General features: G+C 37.0%; 1 protein-coding gene across 1 annotated transcript in view; it reads right to left on the reverse strand.

Annotated features, from left to right (window-relative positions):
- LOC108692848 overlaps positions 1-6,647 on the reverse strand; it is a 7,435-nt gene extending 788 nt beyond the window's left edge. The window contains exons 1-3 of the mRNA XM_018201353.1: positions 6,562-6,647; positions 935-1,294; positions 365-561 (exon numbers count right to left, since the gene is read on the reverse strand). Of these exons, the coding sequence (XP_018056842.1) occupies positions 365-561; positions 935-1,294; positions 6,562-6,610 (606 nt within the window). The 5' untranslated portion in view covers positions 6,611-6,647. The remainder of the gene's footprint in view (positions 1-364; positions 562-934; positions 1,295-6,561) is intronic.
- Positions 6,648-13,630: the final 6,983 nt, after the last annotated feature.

Genomic DNA, 13,630 nt, shown 5'->3' on the forward strand with positions numbered 1-13,630 from the left:
ATATATTATATATTTCTTTTTATTTTTACATTCAATATATCTAAATATTATATAAGTAAGAGATTTCTCTTACTTTTTCTATATAGATTCTTCGTACTAAACTAATAAACAAATGCTCTTTTCGTTAGTCAACAAAATTGGAAAAAATACCCACAGCATTGATTGACTCCGATAAAAAGTTCCACAGCGTTGGAAGACTATTTCGCAACATTGAGAGTGCAGCAAACATCTTTCGCTTCAAAAGGTCAGTTTGAACTGATCGAGCATTCGCTTTACGATCGCTTCGACTACCTCCACTCAAGAATTCGAAAGCGAGCGAAAACGATAAACACGTACACACCATGAGAAGAAATATATGACTCACCTCCCACGCGTAACGGGGGTTGAAAGGCTCGCTCGCCCATTTGCCGAGGAATGGACCGAATCTCGCGCCACGAGGGACGTCTTTACGTGCACGAACATACGGACCCCCGGGTGCCGAACCACCGACCTCGACCTCCGGAACGGGAGACACCCATTCGCGACTCGAATGATCCTTAGGCTCCTGTTTTATCGCATCCTCTACGCAAATAAACGTCAAAGTACATTTATCGAATATTTATCAAGAAAACATTAGCTCGTAAATAAACGCAAAATATATAAGCCAATATAATTTGTCTATTTAATAAATCACTCTCTAAAACATTTAGAGTGAATTGTCACTCTGAAAAATAAAATTTCAATTTTCATTCTTTAGAATAAGATTCTACTCTAAAGAATTTAGAGAATAGAAATTTAATTACTACGATAGTTGAGTGTGAGTTCAAAGAATTTTCAAATGGCCGACGGAGGATTAAATATTTTTTATTTTGTAATCGGCAATACTGAAACAAGTGTCTAGTGAACCTCTCGTTCTGCGTTTGAAGATTCTTTTTAATGGAACTATGAAACTCACGATATTCATTGCTATAATCCCGCGACCTCGAATATTCTTTTCTGTTCTTCTCATAATCCCAGGACGATTTTCTCTCTTCCTCCCTAGAAGATGGTGACGGTTGAAGTTGCTCCTTTTCATAATTCCGTTGTCGGTCTATCCCCGGCGAGTATCCGCGCTGCTGATAGGAGGTCCGCGATTGTGGATTATATTCCTGCGGAACTTCGCCGGTCTGAAGTAGTTTCAAATCTCTGTAAACGGGATTGTTGTTGCTGCTGTTGCTACTCGTGCGTGTCGATCCGTTCTCCTCCATTTCTGCGTTCTCGCTGCCGCCACCCCCGCCAGTCGCGCCCGATGTCGACTCGCCTTCGTCGCTGCTTCCTAGGAAGAATAAATAAATAAATAAATTTAAGATAAATCTTAAATAAATACTTAAGGAAATATCGAAGCGACACCTATAAAAAAGATTATAATATTGTAAATTTAACTTTTTTACTATGATTTTACTATTTACTATTTAGTATTTTTAGTAAAATAATTTCTGTATATGTACACACACACACACACACACACACACACACAAATACACAGAAATTATAACAAGAAAAATAGTAAAATTATAATAAAAAATTAAATTTTGTAATAATATACTTTTTTCTTTATAGATGTCTATATATATATATATGCACTATGTATATATTTTTTTATTTTTATGCTTTCCAAAACTAAAAAAAGCTCTGACTAACTAAATAATGTCTTTTTAATTCAATGAGTAAGAATAAAATTGTAAGGATAAATTGTTCTTTAAAACTAATAATCATTGATTTTTCTCTTTCACGACAATATTTATTTAACATGTGTCAATTACTCTAAAGATTATGTCAAATATTTTTATCATATTTTCAGTAACTATTATTGGCCATTTACGAAAACTACGTTTATTAAGAACGGTTCGCATATTATAGAATTGATGAGAGACTTTCTGGAAAGTGACGTATTGATTGGTCATTTCTGAGAAAGTGGTAGCTGGTTGTTCCCGCGATAAAGTCGCAGTTCGTGATATTAAACGCAAGTACGAGCGTTTTGTTGCAGGAAAGGTCGTGGTTTCATGTAAACTTTGCGTTTCGATGAAGGTATCGGAAAATCATGAATGGTTTTGCACGAGAGAGATAAAGTAAATTTATGTTTGCGCTGCTCTCTCTTCCCTTCTCTCTTTACGACTTGACGGAATCCTAGACACACAAGGACAAGTGTCAATTGGAGTATGCGCTATCTGCGGCTCGTTTCTTCGTACGCAGCTGCTGCGTGCACGTAGTGACACCCAAGCCGAGGATGTTTGTCGTGATAAGAATTTTATTGTCCTCTTGTCGGCTGTTTTTGATGCGTCGTGATGTCATACAGTGCAAGATATAAGAGGATAAAGAGAATCTATCCTACATGTATTATTAAATAAATTGTTGATTATATTTTGTCGCAAACGCAACTCATTGCTCTATAGACAAAAATATATAATAAAAAAAAATAATCCGGTACAATATATATATGATAATATAATAGTTAAATTAAAGAAAGCATAAATTATATAAGAAATGTTTTTTTAAACGCATTTAATTGCGGATAAGCACGCATTTCCAATAAAAATATCGTTATCTATTCGTGATGCCAATTATATCACGTTCGAAGTGACAAAGAAGTATCGTACAAATCTGGTTTTGTTTGTACAACTTGCTTTAGCCGGACACGACGGGCTCTTTGCAACCTTATCTCCGAATCGAAATATCCACGCGGGTGTATCGGCTATCTAAAAACAAACTATGAACTTTATGCGCGTCCTCGAGCCAGCCGAGAAACCTGCGAAGATCGAGTCCTCTGCAAACAGCGAGAGTTCCGTGTGAATCGGCGACTAAGCAAATGATCGTTTTAGCGACGAGCTGGCAGGTGCATCAAAGAGGAAGACAAATTGGGGAGAGATAGAGAAGAAGGGAAGGAAGCACTATAATTTTATGATCAAAGCTTTCTCACGATTAATTTCGATATTGCGGTGCTATTAAATAATTAAGATAAATTACCGATTTGTTACACGTCTCCCTCTTAAAAGTTTAAATAGGATATAGAGAAGGAGCAAATATTTCTATATTAGACTGCATGTATAAAAAGTCCATACTCATCATATGCCACGCAATAAAACGTTAAAAATATCAATTTTACGGTGCCAACTTCAATTCCATTCTAATCGAGAGAGTAAACAAAGACTTAAGGATCCGTCGACTTATGTCGATGGTGTGGGCGAGTCGTAAAAGAAAACGGTGATCCTGCAAGGCGTGCTTGTCGACACGAAGCTCAAAGAGACAGGATGTCTATGAGTGTCGATATCGATGCGTTACAGTTAATGGAAAGAAATAAATCATTCATATAATAATCCATAGGCTTATGGATTCCTAAGGTGACTCTACACGATCAATAATATCAATCAATAATACTGATAGTATGCATCAATCTTTTTACTATTTTTGCAACTTACACGATTAGTATTATGGACAATATATTTTACTTTAATTTTACGTATAATGTCTTGCACTGTGATATACTATGACATGGATCTTAATAATACTGAATGCTTGAGAATCAAAATCTAGATCAGTATCCTGTGTCCTACGTCAATCCATAACTACCATTAAACCAATGATTTTTTACATTGCATTGTTTCTGAATTTAGATATATAATATTGATTTGTTTAGATAAAAAATTAAAATTAAGTCGAGAAGTAATCATAAAATAAACAACGCAGAAGCATAAACGTAACATATTTTCTTAATTTCTTGGAGTGAAATCTTCAAAAGAATTAAAATACTGTCATTATTGAAAAAAAAATAAAAAATTTGGACTCTTGAATAAAGATGATTTTAAAGGCTCTTTTTTTTTAAATAAAATTTAACACTTTTGAAATGGGATTCACTTAAAAAAAGGAGTGAGATTTTTTTTCTTTGGAATGAATCTCATTCCAAAAAACAAAAAGTGAAAAATCTGCCACTCTCATTCAAGAGTGCAAATTTTTCAATAGTGACAATATTTTAACTCTTTTGGAGTGAGATTTCACTCCAAGAAATTTAGAGAATACTATTATTATCCAAAATTCAGTCCTAATCGACAGAATAAACACGATTTAGCGGATCTTCGCGTTCATAGTCGGAGATGATCGTAAAGAACTGAGACCTGATCACGCGAGGGTATCCGGGATATACACTCCAAATCATCACAGTGAGTAGCCGATATGATACAACAACAATATTTGGAAAACCCTCGAAAGCCAGGGGTCTTTGACTTCTGTGGGATCCAAGTGCCAGAATACTTTCTCCCTTGACAGAGAAGTACGAGTGTACTTGTTGAACCATGCGTGACATTATCCCTGATGATAGCGGCTCGAGAGGCTCTGAAGATGATTAGAACGTACCGCTTTAGCGCGGTTTACACCCTAGACAAATTAATCGTGGGAAGAACCTCTTTTTTTATATTAATTTAGAAATTAATTTCTCCGCAGACGTATACGGAACTTCCATTTATATCTACAGCTTTAATTCTGAAGAATATGGAATTACCAATCTTTATAATAAAATTATTTTTATTTAAAAAGGTTTTCTTTTTTAACATCAAAAAGCAATCTCTTTTTATGTTCCTAAAATAAAAGAGTCAGATTTTATTTTATTACAAACTTATATGTAAAATCTTACAGGGTCATTATGAGTTATTTTATAACCGGTAAACAATAATTAGAATATTATTGGCAATGGTGGATAGGCAGCTAATGAAAATCATTCTATCAATTGCTATTGTGTGTCACATGATATTTACTGTGAAAATAATAATATATATTTGCCAATGGCGATGAAGTAGTTAGCGAGTTATAAAGCAAATGACTCTTTTGCATCGCACGAGTCTATTGTGATCGATGATTGATGCGCGTGTGCGATACTTCGTGAATTCGTCTATTGATTGCTAGGTAGTTGCATACGCCAAATGTATAGGCAGTTAACGTTTCACGATCGAAGGGTTTAACAAACGATCAATCAATGATCGATTAATCTACCCATTAAGTAGATACACGAAGCCAAATGTAAACGTCCAAACATTGTCAAGCAAATAGATATTTGATACAAGAAACTAAACAGATAAAATAAAACAAAGTTTATAAAAATACTCTTATACATATATATTCTTCTTTGTTAAAAAGTAGTCATTGAACAGTATTTACTATTACAATAGTCAAAATTAATTTCTTTGTAATTTTACTTATATAATTACATAATTTCTTATTTCGTGGGGTATATAATACCTTTTATATAATTTAAACATAATATAAGCATTTTGAAGTGTCAATCAATTCTCATAAGATACTTAAAAATAATTATCATTGAGCAAAACAAAATCTAGAATAATGGATCTCGAGGGGCAGAGAAGCGGGACACGCGCGGAGATTACCACGAGGTTCAAGAAACGCAAGTGTGACTTCCGGAAAAGATAATTAAACAAATTGGCGACTAGAGAGATGTCGGAAGAGCGATTGCACCGCGAGTTACGTTCGCACTTGTGCAGACCGCGTTAGCACTGACCGCACAGGACATCCTGGTGATACGGGGATCCTCTAGAGAACAGTGACGTTTTTTAATGTACCATGTTATGGAACACGAGGTGGCGAGAGGCAACGCCGGTATTTCCGAAAGCTCCATTGCAGATAATACGATTAATGGTCAATCTCGCTGACAGTATCAGATCTCCCTACCACGAGGAGCAGATTGACGATTGGGGTTAATTAAAAAAACAATGTAGTCGGATCCTGTGGCCAGGAGCAGTATCGTGAGACGTCGATAAGATTATCAGCATGTCACAGAATTAGCAGGCCAAGGCAGGCCAAATTGGACAGAAGATCGAATCTGCAGAGTCTGGCTTCCGGACAAGCTGCGGTTAAGCTTCCTTGCCGATATTTGCATGTAATGAAACAAATGGAAGGATACTTTTCATCAACAAGTCTGTACTTTGTAGAGAGTATCAAACTCTTATAACGAATTATTCGATCGTATAACGATCGAATAATTCGTTATAAGAGTTTGATACTCTCTACAAAGTACAGACTTGTTGATGAAAAGTATCCTTCCATTTGTAACGATGTTTTCGCTTTAACAGCTGGTTACACTAATCTTATTTAAGGTTGATTTAATAATCAATCTTAATAAACAAGAATAAAAACATAAACAATTATAAAATCAATTTATTTATGTTATGTCAGTTTATGAAAATAGACTACTGGTGAATCTACATAATCGAATCGATTATCTAAATATCGATTTGATATAAAATTATAAAATTGACATAAATTTATTTCTGTATTCACGCTAATAAAAAATTATTTTTAATAACGTTTAGGTTCAAGATTATTCTTACGTCTGTCATTGTTATTTCTGCACAGATACAGCATCAAGAACTTTGTTTCAATCAATGCATTTCATTTTGCGTGTTGACACAAATCGTAAAAATTCAATCATCGTGGATATTTTTTAATATTGGTCCATCGTCACACACATATACACACACACACACACACACACACACACACACACACACACACACACAAAACGCAATCTGTTTGACTTACCGTTCATCTTGCAATCCACGACGGATCGAGACAGATCAAGACCGTTCATCGGTAGTTTGTCTCAGATCCGGATCCGGAATCCTAGATCTTCCAAATGATTCTGGACGAGACGAGGATTCGGATCACTTTCGACACATCGGTATCACAAGAGTTTTCCTTCACGTTATCAACGAGATCACGTCAACATCACGAAAATGACGAGCGACATCGATGGAAATCCGTCGGCGCGCGGCGGGCCGACTGTCTTCATGATCGAACGATCGATCGGTTGAGATACACGACCGATACTTCGATCAGATACCCGAGGCCACCGGAGGGGTGGATGCGATCGCGGGGGGTAGCCCGCGTAGCGCGAACTTTTCTGGACGAGCGATTGATGGAAGAAACGGACAACGGAAAGAGCGCTGCTCCGTGTCAGCTGGCCCTTGGCGGACTAGAGGATCCAAAATCTGTTGAGAAGAGGATGGCACGACGAGGGTTCTCTTGGGATCCCAGGGACGATTCACGGGGTGTGGCGGGTCGCTTCCAGCGGGACTTCTGGTTGGTTCACGGGCGGAGCCACCCCTATCGCGTCGGGGTCCCCACCAAGGCGACTACAGCATCCCTCGGGAGAGCGAGCGAGAGGAATGTGGTGCTTCGGCGGTGGAGCGTAATGCGACTGTCTGAGAGAATGTCTGAAGAGGGGGTAACAGGGGAGGGGGTAACGTAACGTGACGCTGATAACGAAAGAGATTTCGCGGTAGCTGAATGTCAAAGTCGAAAAAACATGAGATTCTTTCTCCGAAGGTTCAAAAGCTGAGGTATTAATTTTAATAAAGAGAGATGTCTCTGAAGAATGTATGTGTGTGTAAATTTTTTATTTTTTTTATTTTTATAAAATTAATAATGTATTATTAATTAATGTCAATGATTAATTATTAATGTATTTAATTTGTAAATGTCACTAATAAACAAGAAATTTAATGAGATATAATAAATTAAAATATTCTTTAATACAATAAATTAAAACATTCTTTTACTTTATTAGATTATTTGTTTATTTAAGCTGTACATTACATTAAATCATAAAGAAAAATTTTCAGAAAAACGAAATTTAAAAAGAATAAAAGAAATATATAAAAATTATAATATTATGTATCAATTTTTAAAATATAAAATAATAATTATAAAAGTATACCTTTACTTTTATAAAAAACTGTTTTTACATGTATGAAATTTAAATTTTAAGAATTTTTATAAACTATAACAATTTAGATATTGACAAAGATATTTATGCAATCGACCATTTAAATCTCTTTCTGCTTTCAAATTTGACGAATACCAAAATATGTCATACTATATTTCCTACATCAACAGTTTTTCTTATTAACAATTCACGAATAAGCGCAGAGTAATGCAAGACTTCATTAGTAGTCAGCGATAAAATGTCAACGCACTAAGATTTTTTATCACAAAAAATCTCTATCAAAAAGCACTTCTATGAAGACGCAGGGAAGAAAAGACCCCACGCAGAGACGAGGTCAGCGGGACAGCCACCAAAGTCCTTATTGGACAAGGGCGGCCACTTTTTCACTGCGAAAAAGTCGCTGTCAAACCTTTCAGTCAATTCTCCATTTTTTCCAACTACGCTCCACAATTTGCCGCGATTTGTCCATCGACTCAACTTCAAAATCAATCGAAAGAGTATAAGAGTATCGAAAACGCCAATCTCGCGTATTGTTGCGCTTTACTTTCTGATGAAAAAAAATATCTTTCTGTATGTAACGTCTTAGTTAAGAAAAAACACTTGAGATTTCCCCAAAAATCGTTACAGTTATAGAAAAACGGTTGAAGCAAACTTTTTCAGTTGCATTCTCATGAATCCAATTTTTTCTAAATTTTTTATTTATAGGTGACTTATAAAAATATTCTACGTAACGAAATCTCGTTACGTTTCTTCTTTCATCTCAGAAAATTCAAAATCAAAGAATATATACATGTAATATAATATAACATCAGAAAAAGGAAGCAAATACAATATAAAGAAATAAACTTATATTTTATTAAAATAACTTTATTAAAAATGTATCTATATAAAAATAATTATTTTTATCTACGTTCTCCTTTCCCATCTTACTACATACAATCAGTTTCTATTTGCATTTCTTTCTTTTTTTGGAATTGTCATCCTTGACTTTAAGAAACATGAAGATAATCGAGAGTTATTAGTGCACATTTTCCTGCCGGTTTATTTCCAAGGCGAGGCGAGCAAGCACGATGATTTAAATCCTACGCCATAAAATCGGGACGACCGCGGATAAAGCCGCGCAGGAATATATAACGGAACCGAAAGACGGCGAAACAAATCTTCATTTCTCTGGCCGGCGAAGGCGCGCGTGGAAAAAGGAGGCAGTAACGACGATATGACTGTGTTTCGCACCCGGGAAGACATGTGTCGCGTGCAGTTATATCATTCTTTATGGCCGGTAACGCTGGTGCCCTTCGTTCATTCGGCGTCGACTTTGTCCTTCGCGCAATATTTGGAGGGGCTTGATTTACACTGGTATAAAAATGTCTCTACGTTGGATGTTGATATCACCTACTGCGCGCACCTTCGTTTCAACGCGATAAGAAAATCGTACCCTTTAATAAAACGGAAATGCTTTTCTTCGCGAATTTCTGAAACTATTATCTTATGAACTCTTTATATACATAATCAAAAAATTAAAATAATAAAATTTTCAAATATTAAAGTAACAAAAAACGCATATATAAAATTTAAAATTTAAATAATAAAACATATAAAGTAAATTTATTAGAAGTACAGCTAAACAATTTAATTATACACATCGATATAATTAAATAATAACGTAAATATAATTAAATAGTAAAAATCGGCATTTCTGAAACATTTATACATGTTTATATAACGTTTATTTGTAATGCATTATTTCTATGTTATATAGTGTGTACTATTTAGAAATTTTGCACATATATATTTATAATTAAAATATTTATATATTATTACACAAAATTAAATGTTATTACACTCTAGCTTTAGTAATAATTAGATATTTATTATTACCTGCATAAAACACATTTCTGCGAAAACACGTAATGCCGCTTAATTTCATGATTGTTGCAAAAATATCGGCCGCTATAATCATGTGTTCTCTCACGTTCCGCCGATATGTCATTTATTCGTTTTTCAATCTTTCAGGGAGTCCTATTTCGTAAAACTATAAGACCTGTAATTCTAGATGTTTGAAGGAGGGAGGAGGGGGGGGATATGTTGATTTTACTCATAATATTACCTTCAAACATAGTACTTCATAATATTACCTACAAACATATTAGTCACACGTTACGACTGAAGTCGTAATCTAGTCAAAATCTAAAATTATTTTTAATCTATTAAATTCATGTGAAATTCCTTATGTCTCATTTATTTCCAATAATCATCAAATATCATAACCGTCGTTATCCAGTTGAGACGCGGGGGTTCAGGTAACCTGAAGATCGAGCTCGATCGATTCTCACGCATGTGACGACGATGCCAACGATGTCGACTAACTACGAGAGGGCAATAAATAACGGGAATATCAAAGGGTTATCAGATCTAAGCAGACCTCCTACGTCTGGCGCAACTTCTGACACGTGGAGTGACGATGCTGTAATGTCGACGGCAAAGTGTACGCGTGCAGGGTGAGTTTGTGCGAGTAAAGAGGGAGGATCGGGAGAGAGGGGAGGGATGAGGAGGTAGGTAGGCGCGAAGCTATTAAACTGACAGAAACACTTGCCACCCCCTCGTCGCTGCCCCCGGTCTACTGCTACCCCCCTACACCTCACCCACCGCTCACGACCTCCCCCTTGAATATGCCATCCCTTACTCGGGAAGCCCTTCGTCCTTTACTCTGCAACACCGGAGTTATTAATATTTTTCACAACCCCCGAAAAATTGTCTCTCTCTCGTGCGGCAGCCCAGCTTCCATGCCGGAGAAGCAATTTTGCGGGCGTGTCGCCCACTGCCACTGTCAAAGGATGGAGCGACAGATAGAGAGACGCTTTTCCCTTGCCGTTTACGACACGTTTGGATTGTGTATTTTAATGAACAGTTAGCATTGCAAAATATATATAAAATCTGTTTTTTCATAATTAAATTACTAAGTTCTATATATTGTACTATAATTATTGCGTTTATAGCTATCATATAAAATACTGTTTTAGACTTACTGTTGACATTTTGTCTGGTTTAACATTCGTTAAAGTTCAAGACTTTTATTCTTGTTCATATTCTAATCTTATACATTTAAATCTTTATCGTAGACTTTCAAAAATAATTTTATATATTATTTTATTAGAAAACAGATTGTACGGAATGAAGAATTAAATTGAAGAAATTCCAATACCTTGTCTAAATATAATATTTAAGATTGATTTTTACATGACACTTGAAGTATACAATATCTCATTATGCACTTCATAGTTCGATTGGGAATCTGTCGAGATAGAGAGCAGATTGCTTGACGACGAGACATTTGAGTCGACCGTTAACGGTCGCGCGGAGATGAAGTTGGTTGATCGAGACAAAAAAAGAAGAAAAGAAGGAGAGCTCATTGCAGAAGCAAAAAGAGAGAAAGAAGTCAATCCTCGAGGCGACCAAACAATTGTCTCGCGCTCGAGTGGCCTCCTGTAAATTCACGTGGTCGACTCCTTGATATATCCCGAAGCGAGTGACGCGTCTCCCTACAAAGACATCGAGCGAGTAGAATGAGAGTCGAGGCCGGGCCAGGCGCGCGATCCGCTGAAAAGGATCGAGATTCGAAAGACGTGCGTGTCCGTGAATGCCATTGCCATGCTCGCGAACAACGAGTACAAGTACATAGCCATAAGCTCATATATTTTGAGTGACCGAAATAGAAAATGGCGAATCTACGAGTCGCCGAGTCAACGGTCGATTGGGGAGTCTATAATTTGTGTTCGAGTCGGAGAATCGTATCGATCTCTCTCTTTCTCTCTCTCTCTCTCTCTCTCTCTCTCTCTCTCTCTCTCTCACACACACACACACACACTTTCTTTCTCTTTTGTCTCATCAGTATTATACACGCACACGATGCCTCGCCTTTTGAAGTGCTGGCTTCTAATGTGTCATTGAGGACCACGTTACGTGGCATAAGTAGTCGAAAAGAAGAAAGAATTGGAAGTGGAGACGAGGAAAGCGAGACTGGCAGTACCGCCCTCCCGCCTGGAGGAACTTGAGACGCGATTGTTGTGCGCCGCATGCACAGCGTGCACCAAGAGCATTGTCCCTCGTTAGAGGCCACCGGAAGTCACCGGAAGACGATGAACTAACGGAAGACCCTGTGCCGCGGGGCTCCTCCTGTTCGCGCGCGGAACGCCCCCCCCCCGTCTCGATAGATTCAGCAGCTTGTCGTCGTCAACCCCCTAGAGAGATTCAGTCGACTTAACGATTTTCAAAGTCGAATGAAGATCGTTTCGAGATAAAGCGCAATGATTTTTATAGAAGCTTTCTTCTCTAGATTCATCAACATTTAGATCTCTTTATCAACAATAACAAAAAATGATACTTAAAAACTTAAAGAAAAAACACAAAATATTAAATATCTATAATATGCTTTTATATTTTGTTTCCAAAATACATTTGTGAAATTTATTATAAAGATTAATATAAAGATTTAATTTTACTATAAAAATGCTGTATGATTCGCATATATTTTCCATCTTACCGACTGTATCAATTCATGACGTATCAATAGAACGAAAGAATCGTATTTTATTTAAAATTCTGTATTACACGTACGTAATTTGGTTAAAAAATATTTATTTGACTGATATTAAAGTAAATTAATAAACCAATTAATCGATATTGACAAATCGACTTAACAGGATAATAAATTATCAATCACTTAATGATGACGCAATTAATTGAAGAGAAAGATTTGTATTATGGAAAATTGGGTTACGCGGCCAAGATCGGCAGAAGGAAAGATCCAGATGTAGACGATAGAATTGCGGCACGCGAGCAACCGGAAGTTAGTGAAGTAGGGAAAATCCGGTATATGTCGAGCCCTCTTTCACCCGTGCAACGCCCTCGTTTTATCGTTTCTGCTAGCTTTGCAGAATGTCTTGTATGTCCTATGCGTCTTAAAAAGTTAGACTCCATGGTTTTCTAGCTCAACTCACAAATATCAATGTTGAGTCTATAACTCCTTGAATTTAACGCCAAATATGGTTTGATATTTATTGTGAAAAATAATATTTTTCATGTTTTTATAAATACTACAAATAACAAAAGTTATCCGTTATTTATTCAGGTAACTTTCATTCAATTTATTTTGTTACACTTTAAACTGTTGCAACAAAGTATAACTATCATCGCATACAGTTGATTCTTATAATGTTACATTGAAAACACTTGCAGTTAATGCTACAAATTATACTGGGCGCTTAGTATATATCTTTCCGTGGCAAACGAAAATTCGCTTATGAATTAATCCTGAGTAGCATGCGATTCGTCAGTTCGCAACTACGCCGCGATTAATTCAGGTGGGTTTGTGCATCGAGTTTACCACGCGCAAGCGGGGTGGCGGTGCACGCCGGTTAACGTATGTCCAGGTAAGCGTCCACCGAAATGAGCGAACGAGCGAGCGGGAGAAAGAGAGACAGAGGGAGAGAGAGAGAGCGAGAGCGAGAGAGAGAGAGAGGGGGAGAGGTAGAACAAGAGAAGGAAAAATCGACCGGTAATCAACAGCGATATACTCGCGTAATATCGGGTGTAACAAAGTGCGAGCTTATTGGAAAGCGCGGAGCTCGTGCGCCGCGGCTGGAAGGCAGGACAGCGTGCAAATATTGATGCATTAACAATGCAGGCTAATTATGTTTTGGTTCGAGCGTGGCCTACCCGCGCGCGCCCCGGCGATGTTGATGGTGGTGAAGCGTGCGGTAGTAGTGGTGCTGACGATGGTGGTAATGCTGCTGGCATACAACGTGGTGACGACGATGCCGAGGCAGCGTTGGTGTGCGGAGTTTGCTGTGCCCACCGGCCAGGCCATTGCGCCATTGTGATCAA

The sequence above is a fragment of the Atta colombica genome, unplaced genomic scaffold (genome assembly GCF_001594045.1).
Source record: "Atta colombica isolate Treedump-2 unplaced genomic scaffold, Acol1.0 scaffold83, whole genome shotgun sequence".
Classification (NCBI taxonomy): domain Eukaryota; kingdom Metazoa; phylum Arthropoda; class Insecta; order Hymenoptera; family Formicidae; genus Atta; species Atta colombica.